The 27,251-nt window shown below is 44.1% G+C and overlaps 1 protein-coding gene across 1 annotated transcript; it reads left to right on the forward strand.

Annotated features, from left to right (window-relative positions):
- The first annotated feature begins 4,343 nt into the window (after positions 1 to 4,343).
- Positions 4,344 to 7,026, forward strand: LOC136480255 (obtusifoliol 14-alpha demethylase-like). The gene is made up of 2 exons (XM_066477852.1): positions 4,344 to 4,835; positions 6,016 to 7,026. The coding sequence occupies exons 1-2, from the start codon at positions 4,344 to 4,346 to the stop codon at positions 7,024 to 7,026; spliced, it is 1,503 nt and encodes a 500-aa protein (XP_066333949.1).
- Positions 7,027 to 27,251: the final 20,225 nt, after the last annotated feature.

The raw sequence follows: 27,251 nt of genomic DNA on the forward strand, positions 1-27,251 counted from the left end.
TTTAAATCCTCACCGGGTGGCTCTGATCTGGTTGGTCCGATCACCCATCACACCCCTCTGATGGTCCACTGGAGCTTAGAGTCATCCATCAGATCCCTCCGGTGGTCCACTAGAGCTTAGAGCAAGGCCTCAGCAACTATTGGAAATCATAGCACAAACCCCTTTCGGTGCGACCGGAGAGCATTGCACTGGAACTTAGGCACTAACATCATAGTGCATAGGTGGCACCCTGGGAAAGTTTAAATTAATGAGGGCTCTAGGGACCTCTAGTTGTATCACCAAAACTTAGCACCGGAGGCCCCTTGCAAAGAGGGTGCATTTCACGCGCGTGGGATTTTGTGCTCACAGAACTATCCAGCAATCACCGGAGTGTTAGCACCCGAGGTTAGAGGTCCTTAACGGCTAGTTTTGACATGTGTTAGTCACTGTTGAGGGTGATTCGTGGTAAGCTCTGATAACCCCACCAGAGCTCTCCGATGCTTCCATGAAGGCGTTGAAATGTTGGTAATGGTTAGTTTCTTGAGTTGGGCTATAAATAGGCTATGTGTTGGGCATATTAGAACTCTAGGACACCCTTGTTGATATACACACACATTAGAGCTCAAGAAATTCCTCACATACTTTTGCTTGATAGAGATTAGAGTGCATGCTTTGAGAGATATCATCTAGAGGCACTAGTAATTCATTTGCTGCAGGTTTCCTTGTTACTCTTGATGCACTGCAAGAAAAGCTGCCTTAAATGATGAAAATCCTTGTGGCGATAAATATATTATTTATCAAATGTTGTATCTTAATATAACGCAAGCATTATGGCATCATAACATCAGAAGCATCACAAATATATACGATGATATCATGTCGTGTGTCACAGAGAGGTACGATGAAATTGTCATAAAACGTAAATCCCAGGGAGGTGCCTATAGCTATAGGATTTATGACAGTTAGTGGTGGATCACTGAATATTTTATCAAACATGATGGCCTTAGTCTTCATTGGGAATCAATAGGAGTTGGACCCTTGACCCTTTTCCATTTAGCAGGCGGACCGTCTTCCTTTTCTCCTCATCTATGTAGTCCCTCCATCTCCCCCCCCCCCTCCACACTAACGATGGCCTTTGGGCGGTGGTACGGCTCCCGTTGCCCCCTCCCCATAATTAGTGCACTAATAATGTCCCGTGAAGTAAAAGAATGATACACATGCTGTAAATATTGTTAAACATTATTATTTAGTAGTTCAAAATTTTCTTCTATCCTCTTTTGAATCACAATTCTCTTGTCGTTAAATAGTTTTCCCCAATTTTCTGTCCTAGCACCACCACCATGTCACTCTCTCCCACTCAGTTTTTGCTTCTCCCACATGTTTTTTGTTTCTCCCACTGACCGGACTAAAATTTTGGTAACCACACATCTCTCTCCCACGTTGTTTTTGTCTCAAACAAAAGGGTCCCACACTTCCTTTCACTTGTCTCACTCACCCAAATGAGGTAGCCATATCTCTTCGTAGTTGTCTGGTTCAAAAATCTATCATCATTCCCAACATCCCAAACAATGGCGTCGCCTTGCTTCACTTCACTGTAGCGCCGCCACTCGTTGTTGCTCCTAGACCCACACGCCACCACCACTCGCCTCGCCCTATTGCCTCCACTCATTCTCGCTACCCACTTCTCTGTATCACCATTCATTGTCACTCCTCACCAAACCATAACACCTTCATGTCACAGATCCACATCAACTGTGTTGCCTTCTTCAACCTTGAGAATATCCACCGGATGTCAACCAAGGCAATTTCCACACCAAGCAAGATCTGAGTTACTCAACCTTATCCCCCCAAATGCATCTGTAGTTTCCTTTTTAGGCTTTTGTCTCAATCATCTTGTTCTCAATGTTGATTTGCTTCGCTGTGTAGATAAGTAGATTCCACCATTATGGGCACCTTCAGTCTGCTGCTCAGGCCTCCATACACGCAAGGTCAGTGCCTCTGACAACTACATGGTTAGTGTAACTAAATCTAATTTCTTCTCTTTCTGCATCGTATCCTAGTAATTATTAGAAGAAATAGGAATTTTAGAGTATAAGCAGCAAAGGAATGCTAACATAAGGAAGAATGATGTTGTTTTAATCTTATGGTCTGACTACGTTATGAAAGTTTGTTTTTCTCTCCATTCCAAATTTTAAGTCGTTATGGCTTTTGTAGATACGTAACTTTTACTATGCACCTAAATATTAATTATGCCTAGATACATATCCCAAAGATGAAAGAGCAACTAACTTAATTTTGTATTAAGCAAGTACCCAGGCAAGCCTCAGAGCATCCTAAACTCCTATATATTTTAAATGCTTCACATGTCTCCTTATGTAATATATATTGTGCATTTAGGTTATAGGAGTTGTTTGTATCTTTGTTGCATGACCTACCTTGCCCACCTTATATGATCTTAATACCTGAACTAACATGTGTAGGACACGCTAGTTGCTTTGCTATATGTTAGGACATGGTAGAAGAGTAGTGATGGGTTGTCACTCATGAGATATAGGTTGGTCACTTATTTTGGGAAATGATGATTACCATGATGTTGATGAACTTGAGACTGGCCGAGAATGAGTTGTTTACTGATTTGACAGGTGATTTACTGATTTGTTTTGTCTCGCCCGTGTTGTTTAAGAATTGTGTGTTGTTAGGCTTTATGGTTAGTTTGAATATACTAGTCCATAATAAGGACATGGGACTCAGGAAGCCTACATACCTTGTTTTACTACCCAGTCCGAATTACAACCTGCACTTCTGAGGGGAGGCAATGGCGGGGGCCTAGTGTTGACTCATGGATCAAGCAAGGCTTGGATTCCAATGGGGGGCTAGACGCATCTGTGTGGGACAGTTCAGTCGAGGATGGTAAACACTTGGGAACAGTGGACATTTTGTTAGGTGGAAATGGAGTAGGTGTTGAGGAGTACATTGTGTACTTAGGATTTTTGACTCATTATTGCAGATATATGAGTTAGATATAAGGAGTTATGCTCGCATTTGATGGTTACCGAGAAGGAGCAACATGAGTAGTTGTGGTAGGATGTCTTTGGAGTTCCATCTTTGGGCTTATGTTGTATGTGTGTCATTGGGCTCTACACTGTGTGTTGGCAGGCTTATCTATTGTTTTTGTCTTACGGTTGTTGGCTCCCTAGCTCTAGAATTTGAACTTAAGGTATTGTAACAACTTGAACTTCTGTTATTATAAGTTAATCATACTTCAAACTTGATACTATAATAACTCTAAATTTTAGACACTGTGGTTTGTAATATTATAACAGCGCAACCAACATGTAGCAGCCACATTAAAACCTACAAGGAGCAGTTTCAAATCATTTCTACTTCTCGGTAGCCAACTACCAAACAGACATGGGATACTATGATTTATATGATAGATTCATTGCCTATGATTGGCGATGGTGAAAAGGACGGATATTTTTATGATTTATAATTTTTTATAACATGTCTTGTGAGGATTAATACATTGGAGTCTTCCATTAGTAACGGTAAGATAAATTCTTAGAGTTGTTGACCAATAAAAAGTACATTCGAGGTAGTTATGAGAGAATTAATGGTGGTAAGTATGACATTTTTTTAATAAAGACGCTCAAAAGAGTGTCTCATATCTGATATATCACAAAGAAAATAAAGGCCAGTATAAAAGATGTACAATATGATACAAAACATTCTCTAAAAAATAAGAGTACATCAAAAATCAAATCGGTCATCTTTTTCCTTCAACATCCACTGTCTGGTGGAGCTTAAAGATCTCACTGAGAAGACAACAAACAAAAGAAACGCCTGCAAACACCCTCGCCAAATAAGGCTTTAAAGATCGCAAAAGGCCGCTACCGGCGTTTTCAGTTTATCCGTAAAAGTGTATAGTGGTCAAGCATGCATAGGATGAAGAGAGCAGTAGAATAAAAATCCCCCCTCTTTAACTTGAAGACAAGGTGAGAATGAACTCATTTTGTCTTTTATTGCTACTCCCATCCATTCCAAATTGTATATTGTTTTGGTTTCTAGGTATATAGTCTATGCTACACATGATATACATTATGTGTATCAGAAAAAGTTAGAATAACTTACAACTTCGAACTGAGGGAGCAGTTATTTTTCCATGTTTGGTTTATATTTTGTGCCATACGTATTGTATACCTCATATACACACACACGCTACCCTCCTTTGCTCGTGGCACCTATATAAGTCCCTGCCCTGCACTCCATAGTCTCCACACATTCCGCAGCATCCTCTTGCACTCCATTCTAGTGCTGATTAGCAGCCAGCAGAAATGGCAATTGACATGAACCTGAAGGAAACGATGCATCCGACGGCGGACAACTCCCAGCAAAGGCTCATCGCTGGCGCCACGCTGCTGGTCACCACCATCGCCGTCATCATCAAGCTCCTCCTCCTATGGTCCCGCTCCAGAGTCCGCAGCCACAGCCACAGGCGGCTGCCGCCAACGATCCCGGCCATGCCTGTTATCGGTGGGCTGGTGCGGTTCATGCGTGGCCCCGTCTCAATGATCCGGGAGGAGTACATGCGCCTCGGCAGCGTATTCACCCTCGGCATCCTCGGCCACAAGATCACCTTCCTGATCGGCCCCGAGGTGTCGGAGCACCTGTTCAATGGCCCAGAGTCTGAGATGAGCCAGCAGGAGGTGTACGGGTTCACCGCCGCGGCGTTGGGCCGAGGGGTTGCGTTTGATGTGCCCTACTCCGTGAGGCAGGAGCAGATCCGGATCTTTGCCGAGGGGCTCCGTCGTAACAAGCTCCGCAGCTACGTAGGCCTTATGGTTTGCGAGGCCGAGGTGATATATATATACTTTCCCGGTTCTTTTTTACAATATCATATTATCTTTAGTCTACGTCAAACATTACTACCTTTGACAAGTGTTCGCCTATATGGCCGATTAAACGGCCGCTAAATGGTAAACGATAGTAAACTATTTTATTTAAGGGTAAATGGAAATTAACCGGTTGAGAAAATGGAGATAAACGGTAAACGGGCTAAATGGCTGTTTAAATGGCCGTTTGACGAACAACGGGTAAATCTAGTTGAATTTTGCATGTTTAAATTTGTATACTTAACTCTATTATATTCATAAATATGTACACTTAATTTGTTACTTGCATAAACATGTATATTTGATTCTTGTAATATGCATAAATATATATATATATATATGCATATTAAAATAATTGATTTTTTACTTGCATAAGTATGTATAAATGCTAGAATAATTGATTTTACATTAAAATATGCATATTTTGTTAATATTGTGTAAAACCATTTAGACTGTATTAATCCATTTAAACGCTAAACAAAGGGTGATCGGTTGTTTATCGTTTACCGTTTAGGATAACAATGCCTTTGATTATTGATTTTTAAATTTTCATATAGTTTCACAACATAAGAATTATATATTATGACAATATTTTTATAGTGAATCTAAAAACAAAATTTGTTGTCATGAACCTATATAATTAAGTTTGTTGAAATTGATGATAAAAAATAGAAATATTTGACTTTGGGCAAAGTTAATACGACATATAAATAAAAAGGGAGGGAGTATTTCATACTTCCTTGGTTGTCGTTCAATCTATGTATGTTTGTTTTTCAACGCTGATTGCTGCTTAACGTCCATGGTAATAATTAATGTAACTAACTATGATGAGGTCCCATGCATGCATGCTTCTTATTATTGATGTGAATGAATCAGACACTACGTATACTTTACTCCTTTCCCTTTTTATAAGTTTGACTAAATTTGTACAAAATACAATTAACATTTGTGTCTCTAAATAAATTTATCAAGAAAATAGATTCAACGATTTATGTAATAATTATACTAATTATGTATCATAAATATTAATTTTTTCATATATATTTGGTCAAACGTTTGACTTTCCGGGAGGTGAGAACGATAGTAAAAAAAAGGGACGGAGTACGTGCTATAACAAGACATTAAAATTAATTAGTACGTGCAGGAGTACTTCATAAAGTGGGGAGAGAGCGGTACGGTTGATTTGAAGCATGAGCTGGAGCAGGTCATCCTACTGATCACTAGCCGATGCTTGTTGGGGAGTGAGGTACGTGAGAATCTCTTGGACGACGTTGCCACCCTCTTCCATGACCTGTGCAACGGGATGCAGCCGGTGAGCGTCATCTTCCCCTACCTCCCGATCCCCGCGCACCGGCGCCGCGACCGGGCGCGCCAACGGTTGAGGGAGATGTTCGGCACCATCATCAGGGCCAGGAAGGCCTCTGGACGGTCCGAGGAAGACATGCTGCCGTGCTTGATCGACTACAGGTACAAGAAGGACGGGCGCCCCACCACGGAGGACGAGATCGCCGGGCTGCTCACGACGATGCTCTTCGGCGCGCAGGAGACCAGCTCCATCACGACCACCTGGACCGGGGCCTACCTGCTCCAGTTCCGGCGCTACCTGGCGGCCGCCGTGGAGGAGCAGAAGGAGATCATGAAGCGTCACGGAGACGGTAGGATCGAACATGACGTCTTGGCGGAGATGGACGTCCTGTACCGGTGCATCAAGGAGGCTCTCCGGCTGCAGCCGCCGACACCCATCGTGTTCCGCTGGTCGCACGCCGACCTCGCGGTGACGACGAGGGAAGGCGAGGAGCTTATCGTCCCCAAGGGCCAGATAGTGGCGGCGTCCGCGGCCGTCGCGAACAGGCTTCCCCACGTCTACAAGGACCCGGACGCGTACGACCCGGACCGGTTCGCGCCTGGAAGGAGCGAGGACAAGGCGGCCGGTGCCCTGTCGTACATCTCCTTCGGTGGCGGCAAGCACCGGTGCATCGGCGATGCCTTCGCCTACCTGGAGATCAAGACGGTGTGGGCGCACCTGCTCAGGAACTTCGAGCTGGAGCTGGTGTCCCCGTTCCCGGAGAACGAGTGGAACTCCATGGTCGTCGGCGTCAAGGGCAAGCTCATGGTGAAGTACACCAGGCGCAAGCTCGTCGTCGATGGCAACTAATATGGCCGGCCCATATGCATGCCTGCTGCTGGTTAAGAATTAAGATCGATCGTAAGAGTCCTGCAGCATTCGTCCCTCGTGTTGATTGCTTGCAGTTGCTGTAGCATCTTGGGACGATGATGTCCCTGTCTTGTTAAGATCCTTCTTTTCGTCGTATAGTACTGTCAGGTGGCGCAGACGTCAATTTCAACAGATGGTTTGTTGTAATCAATAATGAATAAACTCGAAGTGGCTCTGAGTTCTGTTGGTGCTGGATTTAGTAGATTGAGCTACTCTGTAGATTCTTACAATCTAATACCCTAGTTATGCACAACAATATTTGGATATTTTAAAGGATATTGATTTATTGAGACATTGACATAAGGATATTGACTTATTGAATCTTTCCCTCTGTATCGTCATTTTGGTTCTTAGCATAACCCTCGGATCATCAGTATCCTCGCACTCGGTCGTAAGGCATAATTGAGAAACTATTCTCAATTAGACATAAGGTACCATGTACCTGGACCAGTATAAACCTTTGTTGCATATTGCTACCTTCCTGATTCCCCACACGTAATATGTTCATCACTTGTTAGACACCAAATCTTACAATAGCTGGTTTTGGCAGAGCCTGATGAGTCCAACCTATGAAACGAGTAGATTTTAGAGTAGTAAACACTTTCTAACGGGTTAAGATCACACCACCCTATAAATATGAGGCGGCACAACTAATTTGTATCCAATTGATCAAAAGAAACAAACTAAACTACTTTTTTATGCATTTCAAACCCTAATCCCTTCCAACCCATGATTTGCTCTTCATGGATGTTCTAAGTGGCTTTACCAACTCTAGAACACCCGGCCCCTAGGTGCATCTCTCTGACAGATCTTATGAGGAAGTGTTCATAGGTCTTTACAGCATTTTCTCCTAAAACCAACCATGCATGCGAATTTTATTTGCAAACCAGCTATATCGGTTTTCACGGGCTTGCCAACAATTACCATGTTTTATGTCCAAGCGTTTGAACTCTTTCACGCCACATGAACATAGGATATGGGCATATGACTTGAAGCCCTCTGGCACTACCGTGCGTCCCCGCTGCTACGTGGCATGCAGGGTGCCACTGCAGATGACCAAGGCGCACGCCCTTGACCCTAGCCCTGGCAATCCACAATGCCGAGCCCAAGGTAACGCCAGCCGCTAAATTTGTATCCTTGTAATTATTGTATACTCCCTCCGCCCTAAAAATAATGTAATTTTCACTTATTGAGAGGTGAAACGATTTAAAGTTTGACCAAAATTATAGAAAAATACTAACAATTATGATATAAAATAAGTACCATTAGGTTAATTATAAAATATATTTTCATAGTAAATTTAGTTAGACACATAAATGTTATACTATTTAATGTAAACTTGGTCAAACTTTAACTTCTTTGACTAACATAAATCTTAGGGTTCGTTTGGATGTAGATATTGAAGGGGTTGGAATTGCATTGGATACAATAGCCCTGGGCATTTGGGTTACCCGAAATTTTCGGGACGGGTAATTTGGGTAATAGAAAACGCTACCCGAATGTAGCCCCGAAATATCACTACCTGAAATTCGGGTACCCGATATTTCGGGTACCCGATATTTCGGGTTCGGGTATACCTGATGTACCTGATCGAAATTACAGTAACAAGGTAGCAAACTAGACAGAAATTCAGCAGCTATTTGCACAGAATTCAGCAACAATGTGCACAGAATGTAAGTAGCAATTTCACAGAAATATAAAATAATATATACAGGCAGTGGCCGTGCTTCTGGAGTTCTGTACCCCGCGCGCCTCTCCTTGGCTCCTTCTCCCTCGATCTGGCCATGCTCTGTTGCCGCCTTGCCGGTAGGTCGTGGTGGCAAGCTGGCGACGGTGGGGTGGGGCATTGACTAACTGGCCACTATGGACTGTGTTGGGCTCAGTTTCCTGTTGGGCCGACTACCGGAACTAGATTGTGCCGCGTTTCTACATATCGGGTCATACGGCTAATTCGGGTACCGGGGCCTGTTACATGAACTACCCAAATTAATTTCAGGTATCTCAAGTTACTACCCGAAATTGCAATGGGTAATTCGGGTTCGGGTAGTTTGGTTTCGGATATGGGTAATTCGGGTTTGGGTAATGGGTATCAGGTATTTTGCCCAGGGCTAGGATACAATACCAAATCAATTTTGTACTAGAAATGTCTAACAATACCAAATCTATTATTTGGATGTACCTAGAATTGACACATCTTCTCCCAACTGCTCCCATCAACGGCAGCAGCCACACCTCTGGAGCTACGGAAGAAACCTGCTAGGGCCGAGGAAGGAGATGCTGAAGCCAAGGGCGGAGATGCCAGAGCTAGGGAAAGAGCTACCAGAGCTGAGGAAGAAGAGATGGTCAGAACTCAGGAAGAAGAATACCACAACAGCTGGACCTCTAGAGATGGGGAAGAAGGAGCCTACCGGAGATGGGGAACGAGGTGGTTGACCGCACACGCACGGAGAGGGTCGAGACGGAAGCGTTGGGCTTCATGTGAAGAAAAGCAGCGGAAGTTGGGGACGTGAGCAGAGAGGGAGTTATCGGGTCCAACACTACCCCAGATCTGGACATCACTGCCGGTTCAAAAACCCACTTCACTGCCGGATTTTGAACCGACAGTGGCATACCTGCAGTGATGGGGGGTTGACATCACTTCCGGTCCTTAAAAACCAACACTGATCTACATGAAACAGTGTCGGTTCCTGGCTCCACCCGGCAGTGTCTAGTTAAACAACACTGCCGGTTTGTAGTGCCAACCGACAGTGACGGTTGCTTCAAGAGTGTCGGTTCTTGGCTCAAGCCAGCAGTGTTGAGCAAGCCTAACTGTCGGTTCATGGATCAAACCGGTAGTGTTGTAGTAAATATCAGTGTCAGTTCATGGATCAAACCGGCAGTGTTCTCGTAACTATCAGTGTCGGTTCATGGTTCCAGTCGGCAGTGTTGTGCAAGCCAACACTGTCGGTTCATGGTTCAAACCAGCAGTGTTGTAGTAAATATCTATGTCGATTCATGGATCAAACCGGCAGTGTTCTTGTAACTATTAGTGTCAGTTTATGGTTCAAGCCGGTAGTGTTGAGCAAGCCAACACTGTCGGTTTCCTTCTAACTGGCAGTGATGGTTATGACAACACTGCCAGTTTATTGCTAACCGACGGTGATGGCCCGTTTATATTTTATTGTTTTATAATTTATTTTAATTTATATTTTTTTGTGGAATCGGGTTTCGCTTAATATACGCTACATAGATGACAGGTCCATCAATATTAAACATTACAAATGTTACGATTACAATTCAAATGTTCTTATCCTCATCTCGATCCCTCAAAATAAAAAAGAAATGTTCTTGGACTTCACACATGCTTCTCGGACTTCCTACATTAATCTGACGAGCCGCTCTGGGCCATACTGGTCCTTGTACTTCACGGATTGTGCAATGGAAAATACTCCATCTTTTTCCAATACCTCGGCTAAGATGAATTTTGCCAGCTCCGATTGTAGTACGACGATCTCCATGTCTAGCAGCCTTCCGTGCTTATATTTCTTGCGCTGTTGTTCAAAAAAGATGATATCCAAAGAGGAATAGTAAATCATTTTGTTGAATTATTAACAGACATAAATGAAATGGAGATTATACACACCAACTTATCGGCTTCTTCCGATTTCCCGCCGATGTAGCGAAGCATTGCCCACATTACATAAAACCTGCATTCATTGTTTCCCGCCGGCTGTGATAGGTACTTCCCCTCCATTTCGACAACCTTGAATGGGACCGACGTCCCCCCGATATGTCTTCTTCGAACACTGAGCAACATTAAAAGGAGAAACATTAGAAAGCGGTATGTGTGATTAGAAAATAATAGTTATTAGGATCGTTTACTAATTCAGCACTGCCACCAGTGCATCCAGATGATGAAATGGTTTTTTCTTCGAGTCCCACAGCTCGAGCAGACTTTTGGCAAGATTAACACAAATGAAGATGAAATGGTTGCTGCAATCACAGAATCCTAATTATCGAATAATCTTAACGAAAAAAGAAGCATAAAATTAAAAGCCGAGAACACATACTCGCAGTTGTAGGCTAGAAGTATGTGGGTTTTCTTCTTCATCGTGAATTCGTCGAAAACAACAATCAATCTCTGTTTCAGGTCTTCCACGTCACATCCATAGAGGCCTAGACAAGTCCTCTCATTGACTCGCATGGGGTCCAAGAAGCCTATGTAATCCCATTTGCTCTTTAGAATGCAAAATTTTGCTATAAACCTACATAAAATCATGGGAAGTGCTCAAAAGTTAACAATTTGTGTCTCGAGAGAGTAGTTAATTGTAATATCGTGCGTGTAGGGTACTTACATAGTCCACAACATCAACATTTGAACATCGAGAGAGCGTTTCTGGTATAGTTGGAACAAGCACTCCCACTCGACATCGAACTTCTCTTCTTCAGGATATTGGAAAACATGTGGCGAACGGATAATAACCTCAAAACCAAAGTCGTCCGTCTCTGTTGCTTGAGCCATGTAATATTCATGTAACTTGCGCGTATATGTTGTCAGATTTTGATACTCATGATCGGGAACCAAAAGATTGCCCCTTTCATACTTCATTGCCGGTGTTCCCGTCCCTTGTACATCATAATAGATCTTCGTGGCCTCTTCCATGGTTAAATCAGGGTTGTCTTCGACTAACTTCATAATATTCCTTAAATCTTTATTGTGTATTTCTTCGTCTCTTGTTGTAGCGTATTTATTCTGTGTTTGTCTTTTGAATTCGGACTTCAACAAAAACGGAGGCAGTGAGGCGCATAGATTGAAGAAACTAACACAATCTTCCTTCGAGATGTGTGCTGTAAATTTTTCTTTCATCAAGGTGGTAACACTGCCACTGAATGGCCTTTTTCTTTTATGTTGGTCCACTTTGGGAGCATTAGCGACCGAATCCAAGGACCTTTTCTGCGACTGCGAGGATGTCCTTGATCTTGTTTTGGGCTGAGGTGGAGGAGGAGGATGACGACGAGAATTCTGTTTTCCCAGCGCTGATGAAGATGGAAGAGGAGGAGGAGGAGGAGTCTCTTTTCTCGGGGCTGATGAAGATGGAGTCGGACGAGGAGGAATGGAAGGAGACCTCTGTCTTCTCAGGGGTGATGGCTCCGGATGAGGAGGGGAGTGATCTCTGTTAGGAGATGGTGAGTGATCATCGCGGGTGGGCGAAGACTCACAGTCGTCCTCATCATCAGAGGACAATTGATGGTCAAGCTTAATGAAGCGCTTGCGCCAGGTGACTTGAGAGCCCATGTTTTGACCAAGTTTCGGCCTATCTTCCGCTACGGGGTACTCAATGGGTATCTTGTTATACTTCTTATCAAGTATTCTGTCAATGGTGACGCGAGCGTACCCTAGTGGAATTGGGCGGCCATTAATTGTCCTGTCTCCCGTAGGCCAGGCCTGGCCGAGCGCCACCTTGTCCTTTGTCCATTACTAACGGATGTACAACTTGACATTGACGGGTTCAGTGATGTCGTCCACTGGATGAGGCACATTCGCCTCTTCTTCATCGAGCGGGGTCTATCCGCAACTGTTGCGACCCCTAAACTGTAGGCTAAAGGCACTAGGAGTAGGGTTTTGTGGTACTACTGACCCCTTGGACAGCAAAATTTGCTTGACTCGCGCTTCAACGGTCGCCTCAATCCGTGCTTCCATTCTATCTTCCATCTCTTTTAGTCTCCTCAAATACTCTGTGTCATGTTTCGCTTTACCCGTCGAGCGGCTCCGGTAAGTGTTAGATTCTTGGGGGAATGCTAGTTTCCAAGGAACAACACCGGTTCCTCTAGTGCGACCAGGGTGCTCCTTGGTTCTGAGTGCTTGGGTGAGCACGTCTTTCTCCCTATTAGAAGTGCGAGTCCCTTGCCTCACCTCCTCAGTTACCTAGGAGATCCTCTGGATGAGTTCGCTCATGGATTGATTTGAGGAGCTAAAGCTCCCGTCCTCGGCGTGTCGTATATTTCTCCCCATACAGTATAATACCGATCTGGGCTCCCAATCGGTGGTCTCAACCTGAACGCCTTCCTCAGCAAGGCGATCCATCTTTTGAAGTTCTGCTTCAAATTCTGGCATCTTTTTGGCGTAGCCACGAGAGCCGAGATGATGAGGATTCGTTGCTTTCTGCGAATTCTCCTTATTCTTCCTGCTCAGTTCTAAGTACTCCTCGGATAACCTGTATTCCTTGAAAGCCTGCCAGAAGTCCTTCTGCTTGCTAAACTGTCCACCATCGAAATCTAGCTCTTTATTTTGGAGGACAAAATTCTTGTACAATGTCCCCTTGAAATTCTTGAAGCATGTCCCCATGATTTCTTTTGCTTTTTTCTTGACTAACTCCCTGTCATACTCGTCTAGGAAAGTGAAATACTCTGGGATCTTGACATCCCATCTGTAATCCTTCTCGATTTTGGGAACCCTCCACCGGTCATCATCTTTCGCAATCCACTTCCTGTACTTAATCGGGATGAAGTCCCTAACAAGTAACCCGAGTATAGTCTTGTATTTGGTCAAAGCTATTGGTGGTGAGAGTGGATCCCGGAATTCATCGAACTTAGTAATGTGCCAGTGTGCATTCCTACCAACAGGAATCTTTGACACGCCTCGCTTGGATCTAGCCTTCCTGCTACCCGCACCCTCTGGCTCCTCGGCCGGTAGAGGCTCCTGCTAGAGACACTAAGTAAGCTATGACCCTCTCAATTGATTAGCGTGTGTGGCTACATAGTGACATGATACCAAAGTTACCTGGCCATCTTGGTCATTTTGACCCAGATCGAGCAGGCCAGACGGGGTCCATGGCTGCTCATTCTCACCGACCTGATTGACACCGTCACCATTTATTGGATCATGCGCCTCTCCCGTCCCAGCAATATCAGCCGCTTCTTGTTGCCGATCAGTTCTTCGGTGACATGGTAACAGGTGACGATGAGTCATGGCTGTGACACGATCATGGTTAGTTTTGGCCGCGGACAACTACTAATAGCATATGTTCATATATATATATAATATGTTTAATGCAAAGTCTAATAATAAGTCCACATACAACAAAGTCAAATAATAGCATATGTTCACCTAGAACAAATTCATTGTTTGATTGATCACATACAACAAAGTCCACCTACTCTTCTATGAAACTAAGCCTACATCAACTTCCAAACAAGAAAAGCGATGACCATAGCCATAAATAAAAGCATGACATCTTTCCAAGACCAAGGAGCAATTCTCCTAATCTTCACATCTCTGGCGGGTGGCTTCTCTTCGATCTCCAGTGCCAGTGGATGGCCATGGTTTGCATTCATTGGACCATAGTAGGTCGGTTGGCCATGGTTTGCAAGGTAGGCCGGGTGACTATAGTAGGCCCTCAAAGCTTCAGCTTCTATGTTGTATTTTTTGTGCAAATTACCAGGGTAGCGATTGACTTGAGCATAGCAATCTTCCCAGGTTCGATAAATCCCAGGCATGTGACCAACATGCACTATATACCATGCCATGGTTGCCTATACATTTAAGTAAATTATGTTGTCATTCAAACATGATGTATTCTTATACAATTTAATATATTTACGAATAACACACGACCATTGCATGGATAGGAGTGTTTGGAAAATAGCTATTCATGTGCCTTAGTAATAGTTGTTAGATGTAGGAAAGATATAAAGAATATTTTTTATTCGTTAAAAACCAAATTATGATTTAGAGAGCCAATTTAAGACTTTTGGATATACTCCTAGAGATGTCTAAGAGTCTTCAGTCTCACTATAAATCCCCCAACCATCGGCGCGAGGTTCTTTCACAAGTTTTAGTGCAGGTAAGCATCTTTCCAAATTAGTGATACTTTGATCTGAAACTTACATGGTTGGTAGGGGCAAATATGCATCTCATACTATCCCAGGAAAGTGACATGCAAAAACTCATAATAAGATAGGATTGTTGGAAAATATTCCCAGTTTAATGCACAAGGCTACATAACTATGTATTACTTGTAATCTTGCATAAGTTAATAATTATGCATCTTTATGCTGATAGCATGGAGAATTCCATGACAAGTTTGGACATATATTAGTTCTATAGGTCTAAAGTATATATACTCCATCCTCACATCCAAAAACATTGAGCATCGGTGGCACAGTTCCAAAAACATTGAGCATCGGTGGCACAGTTCCAAAAACACAACGTGCTATTAAGTAACAATGTACAACTTATTAGCAATGCATCCAGAAACACAAAGAAACAGATAGCACACACTGTGTGGCAAACCTATGTTCTAGCATTCACAACTGCATGATCAAACTGTATGACAACACACACTGCATGATCAAACTGATTCAAGTAAGCAGCTGTGGGACATTTCATCAGACACGTAGTGGGCAGTGAGCCACGCACTCACTGTGGGGGTGGGAAAGCGGCTGTCTGCATGCTCTCGAAGGCCTCGGCGGTGGGACGGATGGCGCGGTGCTCCGGACGGCGTGGTGCTCCGGCTTGGCACGGACGGCATGGTGCTCTGGCTTGGGGCGGTTGACGGCATGGGGCGGTGCTCTGGCATGGGGAGGTGCTCTGGCATGGGGCGGTGCTCTGGCGTGGGGAGCTACTCCGACGTGGGGCGGTGCTCCGGCGTGGGGCAGTGCTCTGGCATGGGGCGGTGGACGGCGTGGGGCGGTGCTCTGGCACGGGGTGGTGCTCCGGTGGCGGGGGGCGGGGAGGGGTTGGCGCGGGGTTGAAATGAATTGGGATAATTTCAACCCGCGCCACTTTTATAGCAGTAGCTCATCACTACCGGTTCTGGTTGTAAACCGACAGTGATGGGGCACATCACTGCCAGGTCACTCCCCAAACCGGCAATGATGTGCTGTAGCAGTTAGGTGTTAAGTAGGATAAGTTTTCATTTTCTTTCGAACTCGTCCTACTGGCACAACAGTTAAGACCCCTCAACTTAGCCCCCGAGACCCATGTTCGAGTCCGAGGCAGCCCAATTTTTTTTGTTCTATTTTATAAATTATTAATTTATTTCGGGAAATAGCTCATCACTGTTAGTTTTGCGTGCAAACCGATAGTGATGGTGTACATCACTGTCGGGTCATTCCCCAAACCGGCAGTGATGTTGTGTAGCAGTTAGGTTTAACTTAGGTGTTAAGTAGGATAAGTTTCCATTTCCTTTCAAACACCTCCTACTAGCGCAACGGTTAAGACCCCTCAACTTAGCCCCAGAGACCCATGTTCGAGTCCTAGGCAGCCCAATTTTTTTGGTTTCATTTTATAATTTATTAAGCGGTCTAAAGGTCAAAAAGATAAAATAAATGTGTTGCATCCCTGAATCGAACCGAAGCCTACAAGTTCCAGAGCAGCGGACAAACCATTGAGCTATCACCTGATTTCGGAAAGTTTGAAGGAATTTATTCCTTTGAGTGATTATCTGTCCCTGCTTTGCGCGTAGGCCCTTCAACTCCCCGGACATGCTGGTCGCGTGGTTCCCACGAAGAGCCGCTATTTTAATTACCCGGTCCATGAAGCGCGGTTCCCGTGAAGAGCCCTTCAGTTCCCCATGAAGAGACGCCGCGTTTACCCGTCTATCGGCTGCTCGCGCTGGCTCCCAAACGCAGGCGCGCTCCGTCTTCACAACGCAGGCGCAATGGCGGTTCAATGGCGTTCCCAACGTAGGCATGCTTCGTCTTTCGAGGGGTGCGAGTTATTGCACCGTGATCAGTTCCACCCACCGAGATGCCTATATAAGCCAGGCCCCCATGCACACAGTCGGCCGCCACACCACCGCGCATTAAGAAAGCGAAGCACCGCCCTTCCCATGCACACCTCGCCCCGCCCCTCAACCCGCCGCCACGCACAATGCCTCGCCGCTTGAAGACAACATGGGCAAAGCTGAACCCGTCGTCCTCAAGTCGCCCCTCGATGCCTCCACCGACGATGTCGTCCGAATCAGACCTCGAGGTGAACCTCGAGGATGATCCGGACCGTCAGACCGCATCAGAGGAGGAACCAGAACCTCTTTCGGTGGAGGAGGTCATTTTCAACTCGTTGGAGATGGCTCGGAAGGAGGAGGAGGACCGGCACTTCCGCACGATCACACAGAAGGAGACCGACGGACTGCATCCTGAAGCGCATCGTCGAGATCTCCAAGGAGGAGGAGCGCCGCCGCGAGGAGGAGGAGGAGCGCCGCCGCCAGGAGGAGACCGAGCGGTGTCTCGCTATGGACGCGGAATGGTGGCGCCAACGTAGGGCTGAGCGAAAGAAGCGCGAAGAGTAGCACCGCCACCGGCAGCAGGGGGACGATGCATGCGGTAGCACCGGCAGTAATTAGTAGCACTAGTGATTAATCAATGCCTTAGGTCGATGTAATAATTTACTGGTGCTGAAAAAAACCGTGTCGTTGAATCCTTTGTTTGATCATCATCACCTTGGGTTGATACTTTGCATTGCATGACCTCTCATTTTATTTGCTTACATATTGGATGTTGCATTTTGTATGACCTTGTTTTGCTTATCTCGTTGTCACGAAGACCGTAGTATATGATATGCTACGTACCGAAGATGTAGGGGGCCAACAGGACTGTTGCTCTTCTAGAAAATACCGTGTTGCAGCATGTCTGTCATCTGTCACATCACTGTCGGGCCATTCTTTAAACCGGCTGTGATTTTCGTGTAGTGGTTACAGCATAAGTAACTTATCTTTTCCACTTCTTTCGAATACCTCCTACTGGCTCAACGGTGAAGACCCCGCAACTTAGCCCCCGATACCTGTGTTCAAATCCTGGGCGGCCTAATTTTTTTGGTTTATTTTTATAATTTATTAAGTGGTCAAAAGGTCAAAAAGATAAAATAAATAAACCATGGCACACATCATATACTAGCGTAGCGGTTAAGTGTCTGAACTCTGTAGCCCGAGACCCGAGCTCAAACCCGAGGGCTGGCATAATTTTTTTTAATTTTTTATATATCACTGCCAGTTTTCAAAATAAACCAACAATGATACAAGCATCACTGTCGGTTTCTTCTTATCACTGTCGGTTTCTTGAAACCGATAATGATGTTTATATATATTAAATTTTTTTTATATACTGAATGAATAGAAGCATATGTATTCCAATGTCGAAATGGCTTGAATTTTTTTCGGCAAGCGTGTACACCCAAATTAAGATCCCACACAGGATCTTAGGTTTTTCTAATCATTTTTTTATTAATTATATTTTTCTGTGTGCTGAATGAGACAAAAGAGGGTGAATTTCATCTTGGACCCAATAGATTTTTTTCATCCACCTCCACAAAATTCTTATCCCTCGGGCACATTAGAGCCTGTGTAAAAGTTTGGCACCATTCCGGATCTTTTCGTGGGTAGACTCAGTTCAACCTATAATTAAACGGTGTCATCGTGCGGAAATTCAATTAAACCTCAGAAAGTAGCAAACCATCTCTGGAAAATCCCAAACTTCGTGTTTCCTTCACACGTGGCACGTGCAAGCCTAAGAATAATTTTGAGACAAATACGACACTGGAATGTTACACGAATTACATGCATGACAATAATTAAACACACAAAGCCATACATATTAAAATTAGAACCCAATTAAACTACGATCTTGAAAACCTAGCTAAATAAACATTAATTACTATCAGAATCACTGCCAGGATCAATCGGGCCACGCACAGTAACATGCCTATGTAGCCATATATGGTAATTGATGTCACGGATTATGCATCCGCTTGTATCGATGAAGTCCAATGCCCGTATGAGTGCACTCTCTCGTGCCTCACAATACCGAAAGAATGGTCGGCCATAGATGTAACCTACTGAACGACCACTGCCCCTGTTAATAATCCTTATGCAGTACTGGCGTCCTTCTATAGTGAGCTGGCCAAGGTTTCTATTACAGAAGTCCCAATCGTACCTGAGTTGCTCCGTAGCTTGGTCTAGAACGGCCCACAAGCCACATACAACATAGGTAAGGTCCTGTAGCGCAATCTGCATATGGAGAAAAAGAAAAAAATAGAGAATGTTACTACAATATTAAACAACAAATAACCACGACTCAGGTATAAGTGACCATTTTACCACATCCGCATGGTTGTAGCTCGCAAACCATTCACTTGCTTGCGGGACGAGGATATCACCAGCATTCAAAGCAAGTGCCTTGAAGTGCGAGAAATCAGGCACATCATAGCAAATACGTCGAAGTGCCTCTAAACAATGTGCATGGCACTTAATTGGGCGTTTATCACGTCCAGGCTCTGTATTCCCGTCCTGTGGATATGGTTCCGATGATTTGAACCCCTCATAGGGATGAAAAACTAAGTTCACACGTCCATAGTCGACCACTTGCATTAGATGCCGTGTTCTCGACGATGTCCGAGATAGAGAACCAGCTAAGTGCTGTAAACAGCCAGTCTATTGGGGATATAGTCGGCGACATATATGCATGCAACAATGATATTAAACTGATTACAGTTATTTGTTAGCATCAAAAAACAAAAGATATTGGAAAATATTTCATACAATAGATGGAACAGGAAACCGTGGAATGGCCACATTAGGAGCGAATGGCTCATCGCCAGGGTGGAAACCTGGTTCTTGTGCTGGGGGATGTCCGTTGTTCATACCACCTAATTGATAAAATGCAAAAAAAAATATGAACATAAAATATATGCACAAAAAATTCTTCCAAGTGAAATGTGGCAACATAATTAAATATAGATCGAATGCAAGGAATAAGAATATATATAAATGTAGAATGCAAAGAAACATGAATATAAATATAGATCAAATGAATATAGATATAATATTAGAGAAGACAACATATCAATACCATTGAAAAATGCAGGAGTCATGACCAAATCACGTAGAGAGAGTGGATGTCTTGAGAAGTGAGAGTGAAATATGAGAAATGAGACTAAGAGAGTTCGTGGGTGGGTGGGATCGATGTATGTGGCCGGCAGTTTGTTTTATATAGGGGGGCATGGACATCACTGCTGGCTTTTTAATAGAACCGACAGTGAAAGTTACTATCACTGCCGGTTTTTAAATAGAACCGACAGTGAAGGTGACTATCACTGCCAGTTTCTAAATAGAACCGACAGTGAAGGTGCATATATGTAAGGGATATATTTATTTAGATACTATAGTGGGAAAGTTTTAACAACAATGATATATTTATTTAGATAGTAATGAAATACCTCAAAAAATTACAAAAAATAGAAATAAGTTACATATACGATAACAACGACCTTACACTAAAATTCCATATACGATAACAAAGACCCATTTGTGTATAGGTCAATGTTACCATAAATGTGTATAACACATTATAATTTAACCACCTCAGTAGCATTCTTCTAGCACCAACTAGGGTCAAACAACAGCACTGAGGTGGTCTACGAGATATACTGGTTGGAGATGATAAGGTGGCATCGATGAATCCATGCCTCTGCAGTACATGGCCTTTTTCTCGGTACAGTCCAGAGCACATCGGATTCAGCTCGGCACCGCACTGATGAACCAATGCCGCTCTGGGGCATGAAATTGCCCAGAGCACACCAGGTCTCTCCGGACATAGAGTCCAGAGCACACCACAGCGGATGGCTCTGTGAACCTCGTGGCATCTCTAATCTTCGACGTTGCTCTATCTTCAGTAGCATTCTTCTAGTACCTCATGTGTGCACCAATTTGGTGGACTACGATGCATAATGATATTTGTGGTTTGTTGTGAGAGGAAAATATTGTATCATGGCTGATAAAGCCTGGCTGAAACCAACATGCATGGAGAGGCTAGCTCCTGGCCGAGTGCCATTTTATAGGTGCTAGCAGTCGTGGTATATTTTTATTTCTGAACTAAAGTTGTCGGGGTAGGTGGGTGCAGTGTTCCAACTGTTGTGGTCATGGGAGCACTGTTGGCATGTGAGGAGCATCTATACATCACTATCGGTTTTAGTTTAAAAACCGACAGTGAATTGAGCCTTCTATGTCGGTTTGAGAAACCGACTGTGATAGAAGCTATCACTGCTAGTTTTAAAACCAAAACCAGCAGTGAAGGGCCCTGCACCCATCTTTTAGTAAAAAATATAAAAAAAACATTGTCGGTTTGGAGCCTGCCATCGGAGCCTTTTTGTAAAAATATAAAAAAGTTTGGCCTGCCTGAGATTCGAGCGCGGGTCACGTGGTCGAGAGTGCGCGGCCTTAACCGCTGAGTTAGAATAGGGAGTTCAGTTAGAGTGGTTTTATTTTTTTCTTTTATCCCATTGTAATGCACTACTAAATAATAAATACAAAATCAAAAAAAGTCTGGCCTGGCTGGCCTTAACCGCTGAGCTAGGATAGGGAGTTCGCTTAGATTGCTTTTCTTTATTTATTTATTAATAGAAATAATGTAGTTTGTTTATATTCTAAAATAACACAAAAATTTGTGTCTTGATTATTTAATTCTATGATAATTAATTAATGGTCTATAATTATCAAATAATAGTGTTTGTGAACATCATCTTAATATTTGATTACATAGTCAATAATTAAATTATAGAGATGTGCACAAAATATAAATTAAATATTCAGTGCGAATTACTGATACAACGTCTGCATAATGATTACATAGTTAATATCGAACTATCTTTAGGTGCATCAACAATGAGGATCTCATTGTGATCAATTCGTACGTAAGCAGGTTTGTCACCCTCTTGAAGGATAGGTAGGGGTACGTTCGCCCCGAATGGAGGCATTTCCTGATAGCCTCTGTAGTCTTCTTCGTCCGTCACTCCATCGACACAGACAATCTTCCTTTTCCCTTCTAGGACTACTTTTAGCCTTCCTTTTGTCTTATTGTCCCTTGCATAGAAGACTTGCATAACATCTCTTGCAAGGACGAAGGGGTCGTCTCTGTATGCGGTCTTAGTGAGATCAACGGTAGTGAACCCTTTGCTGTCAGTGTTGATTTCCTCGAGCCGGACCCAAAAAGTGCTACCTTCAATGGACCGTAGGCTCGCTCCCATATCTCCTCTGTGAAACCATAGTATGTCGCCTACACGTTGCCATTTTCATTGTGAGCATCAAAACGAACACCACAATTTTGGTATGTGCTCTTTCCATCTTGCTTTTTTGTGTAAAATGTGAATCCATTGATCTCATACCCTTGGTACTTAAGATATGTACTCGAAGGTCCCTTGGCTAAGGCATCTAGTTGATTACCCCAACTTTATTCCAAGCAAGTGATGTCGCAACCAGCGGACAATTTTCCTCCTTGTGTTTTTTATCCAGCCAAGCCTGTGACTTGCTCAGATACAGAGTTTGCAGTGATTGCCTGTGCTCGTCAATGTACGGCATCACACCCTCGGCTTGCTGGAGAACAGTGAACTGTGCCTGTCTAAAAGAAACAAGGTCATCTACTGTAACTGATTTCTCCCTGATCATTCCTTTGTCACGTAGTCTTCCCTCGTGATGAGATTCTGGAACTCCGACCCTTTTGATGTCCAGATAATATGTGCAACACTCAATGGCCTCCTCCGTTGACCATCCTTCAACCATGCCCCCTTCTGGCCTAACTCTGTTCCTAACATACCTTCTGAAAACTTTCATCAATCTTTTGAAAGGGAACATCTTATGCAGGTACATTGGGCTAAGGGCTCTAATTTGGTCAACAAGATGAATGAGCAGATGCAATGAGATATCAAAGTAAGTTGGTGGGAAATGCTTCTCAAGCCTAACGAGAGTTTCGGCTATGTCCCGCTGCAGCTGCTCTAGCGTGGACACATCAATGACCTTTTTTGAGATCGCGTTGAAGAACGAGCAAAGCTTTATGATTGGGGCACGGACCTTTGGGGGAGGATACCATGCAGGGCAATAGGGAGCAGCTGAGTCATAATGACATGACAGTCATGGGCCTTCATAGGGCCATAGTTGAACTTGAGTTCTCTCATGTTCACTAGCCTCTTTGGGTTCGCACAGTAGCCCGTCGGGACTTTGAGTTCATTGAAGAAAGAAACAAGCGCACGATTTTCTTCGTTCTTCAATGTCCATGACGCAACCAGAAGTTCGAACTGGCCATTCTCAAGCTCGATGGGATGCAGCTCCTTCCTGATTCCCAAGTGTTGCATGTCCAGGCGTGTGGCTAGTGAATCCTTCGATGTCCCCCCGATGTCCATCAAGGTGTTAAGAGTGTTAGCGCACACGTTTTTAGTGATGTGCATGGGATCAAGACAGTGGTGTACACTTAGAAATGGCCAGTAAGGTAGTTTCCAAAAAACCAATTTTTTCTTCCAAACGCTCCCATCAGGCGCTGCTACTGCATTGTCCCCCTTCCCAAGGACAACCTCTAGTTTGTTGAGTTCTCAAAGTATCGCAGGCCCGTCTCGATATTTTAGAGCTAAGCGTTTCTCAATAGTACCGTTGAAATCTTTTCTATTCCTGCGGCAAGGGTGATCCTTAGGTAGGAACCTACGGTGTCCCATATAAACTATCTTTGAGTTATTTGGCAGATTTACCGCATTGGTGTCGTCCAAGCACTCGACACATCTAGTATAGCCTTTTGTCTTCTCTCCGGACAACGAACCTCGACCTGGCAGGTCGATGATTGTAGCGATAAGTACTCCCTTGATCGTGACATGTTCCTTTTGTACTCGTCCCAAACATCTGGCACACCCTTTTCAAACATCTCCACTAGTTCATCGATCACTGGTTCTAGAAACACATCGATGTCATTCCCAGGTTGTCTTGGCCCTTGGATCAGTAGTGGCATCTAGATGTACGACCGCTTCATACAGACCCAAGGTGGAAGGTTGTATATACAGAGCATCACTGGCCAGGTGCTATGATTGCTTCTAACCTGGTCGAAATGATTCATCCCATCTGTGCTCAAAGCAAACCAAAGGTGCCTTACCTCTCCACCGATGTCCTTATAGAACATAGTATTGACAGTCCTCCAGTCATGCCCATCGACAGGGTGTCTCATCATTGTATCTTTCTTACGCTCTTTGCCATGCCAACGCAACAGCTTGGCTGACTTTGCACATGCAAACAGCCTATGCACCCGGGGAGCTATAAGGAAATACCAAACGACCTTTACGGGACCTCCTCTGGTCTTGGTACCCTCATCTGACGGCCCTTCCTTGTACCGTGGAGCTTCACACTTGGGGCACTTGTCCAAGTCTTTGTATTTTTCTCCACGGTACAATATGCAATCATTGGAACACGCGTGGATTTTTTCAACCTCGAGGCCGATGGGGTAGATTATTTGCTTGGCCAAGTATGTCTTTTCTGGCAACTCGTTTTTTTCTGGGAGCATTTTCTTTATTATACCTAATAGCTGATCGAAGCCTTTATCACTCAATCCGTTTGTCGATTTGAACTCTAACAGCATAATGTTGGCTTCCAGTTTGCTCATTGGACAATTCCTATACAATGGTGTTTTGCCATCTTGTCTATTTTCTCTAGCTTTCTCAGTTGTCTTTCACTAAGATATCCTGTCTCTACATTACGTAGCAGCTGAGAAATGCCATCGTTATCCTCGGTGTCGTCAGCTAGCATGTTCCTAAACACATTATTAACTGTGGCCATAGGTTCCGTGTTGACACCGGGTTCCTCGACAGCATCGTGGATGGCTACGTAAGGCGTGTCCACATCATCATCGTTTTCCTGCAGAACATTCACACCAACCTCACCATGCATAGTCCATATCGTATAGTTTGGCATGAACCCCCTGATAATCAAGTGCGATCGTATAGACTCAATTTGACAAAAGTTCCTATGATTCTTGCAATCTTTGCATGGGCAGAAGACAGGGCTCCTATTCTCAGCATGGGCTTTGGCATCGGTGATAAACTGGCTGACGCCATGCATGTACCGCTTGTCCGTTCGGGACAGATTGATCCACTCTCGATCCATCTCTGCACAAAAAAATACTGAGACAGTAATTACAAAGAATTAATAAGAAATCGAGCTTCATGAACAACAATTGTAGCTCAAAAGTACCATTTTTGGAAAACATTACTATACACTAATTATTGGAAAATTAAAATTGGTAGCCCCGGCCCTGTAAATTGAAAATCGTAGTAAAAACAATTATTGCACAATATTGAAGAACAACTATTCTACTCTACTTCTAAGAACTAATTATAGCATCACATACTAACAATGATGATCTTGACCACCATGGAATAATTAGCTAGGAATTTAAATGTGTTCATAGACACCAACATTTTGGATGATGGATTCACCACAATTTGAGCCTTGCACAAATGTCCAATTGGAAAAGTGCTCTCTAGAATGGAGAAAGAACTAGAATGAGAATCAAGCAATGTAGCCATCAAAACGATGCTAATTAAGCAACAAAATCAAAGGAGTGGATGTTTGTTACTAACCTTAAAGCATAAAGATCAAGCCATTCTTCAAAATCTAAGCGCTAGCTTCATGGTGAAAAGCAGCCGCAACAATGGAGGGAAGGGCCCAAACGCGCGCCTCTGTTCTCGGGATGGAAGAGAAGAGGAAGAAGAGGACGGCTGCAGCCTTTTTGTGTTGTAGGCTTATCACCGTCGGTTCTTGGCTAGAACCGACAGTGATAGTGCCCAATCACTGTCGGCTCTTGGCTTAAACCGGCAGTGATAAGTGGCCGCCAATACACTGCCGGTTCAAGCCACAAACCGACAGTGATGTGGTCCTTCACTGCCAGTTTTAGCCCAGCCCCAATCATTTTCTCATTTTCAAGCACATAACCGACAGTGAAAGTACATCACTGTCGGTTCTCACAAATCCGGCAATGATGAGGCCGGCAGTGATGTGCAAATCTGGCGTAGTGCAAGAAAAGAGATTTGTCATGGACTGCGCGGCGCGGATCAGGGTCGTGACCAGCGAGGAGGCGTCAGCGGCGCTTGGATCGGTGGCGGTGTCGGGTTAGGCCAGCGGCGAGGGAGAGGCGTCGGGGTCACGAGAGCCCAATTATTTCACCCAATACGGAGGGATCGGGCTTTGTATTGGGAGTGCCCACTTCTAGTTATAGTCCAATACCAAGGTATTGGAGTTGTAATTTCAAATCTTAATACCATAGACATCCAAACAACAGAATTTAGAAAGCTAATTCCAATTCCCAGTTCTTGGCTTCAATATCTACGTCCAAACAGGCTTCAATTTCATATCACTCGCTTGCTATGTTGATTCGCTAACCGTAGCCGCGGTCGTACAGGATGGGACTGATGGTTAGATAAGATTTATTTCAGCAAAGCTGTCGCTAGCCAACCACCACAGCTGAAATTAAAACGCCCACTAGTTTCAGCATAGCCGCCCCTAGATTTGTCAAACTAGCCTATACCTGAATAATAAAACCCTCGCTACATTCAACTGTCTCAATAGATCCGCAGTCAAATCCCTTTACTCCTATTTAAAAAACTAGCCTATCTAACTTGGTCACTTGGACGATGTTGTTTTGTCTAAACAAAGTAAGGGCAGTAGGGCACACATCACCACTCTACTGTTTGCTTTCTATATGAGTTGATTGGAAACATGGAATTCATAAAAGTAAAAGACAAGATGTTTCATGCGCCTCAGCATGATGATTGGGCCCCGTTTTTGCAGCTTCGTGAACTTATTCACATGTACTCGAAGTTCCAGTGATAATATCTTGTCCACTAGAAGACCACTGTAATTTCTTTCGTCTCTGAAGTATTTGTTTGGGTCACGCGACTAACTTAGATGGTAGGAGTGAAAGCGACAGAGAGGGGCTGGTGGACGGCCGTCGCAGGCGCGGCGGACGCAGCCACTGCGAGCTAACAGCGTGATGAAAGCTGCCGCTGCGGTCGGGAGTGGGGGATGTTCGCAGCAGGCAGATGAGTTGGGGAGGCCTTGAGAGTAGGGAAATGTTCGCAGCAAGCGAATAAGTTAGAGAGGCCACATGCCCATTGTCTTTTTAGACCCAATTGATGTGCAGGGACCTAGGCGTCTGGATGGATATGCCGGGACAGACGCTCTACCCACCACATGCTAGATGCCCTCTGCTAGCGTCCACCATCTCCTCTCCAACAATAACAATAGCATGCCTGCATCACATAGGCGCGGGACGTCAACGGCACTCTGGACACTTTCGATTGAAAGTCAGTATCAATGAAACCCTAATTAAGTGCTAAGCATGAATTATGTTCATTGTTAGGCTAATCTAAGATCCTAATGTGAGAT

The sequence above is a fragment of the Miscanthus floridulus genome, chromosome 9, assembly GCF_019320115.1.
Source record: "Miscanthus floridulus cultivar M001 chromosome 9, ASM1932011v1, whole genome shotgun sequence".
In the NCBI taxonomy this organism is placed as follows: Eukaryota; Viridiplantae; Streptophyta; class Magnoliopsida; order Poales; family Poaceae; genus Miscanthus; species Miscanthus floridulus.

Bases quoted from the DNA above. Each gene is read 5' to 3' on its own strand.
- LOC136480255 (XM_066477852.1), top strand. From the start codon at position 4,344: ATGCATCCGACGGCGGACAACTCCCAGCAAAGGCTCATCGCTGGCGCC. The intron at 4,836-6,015 runs GTGATATATATA...TAGTACGTGCAG, and splicing joins TTATGGTTTGCGAGGCCGAG to GAGTACTTCATAAAGTGGGG.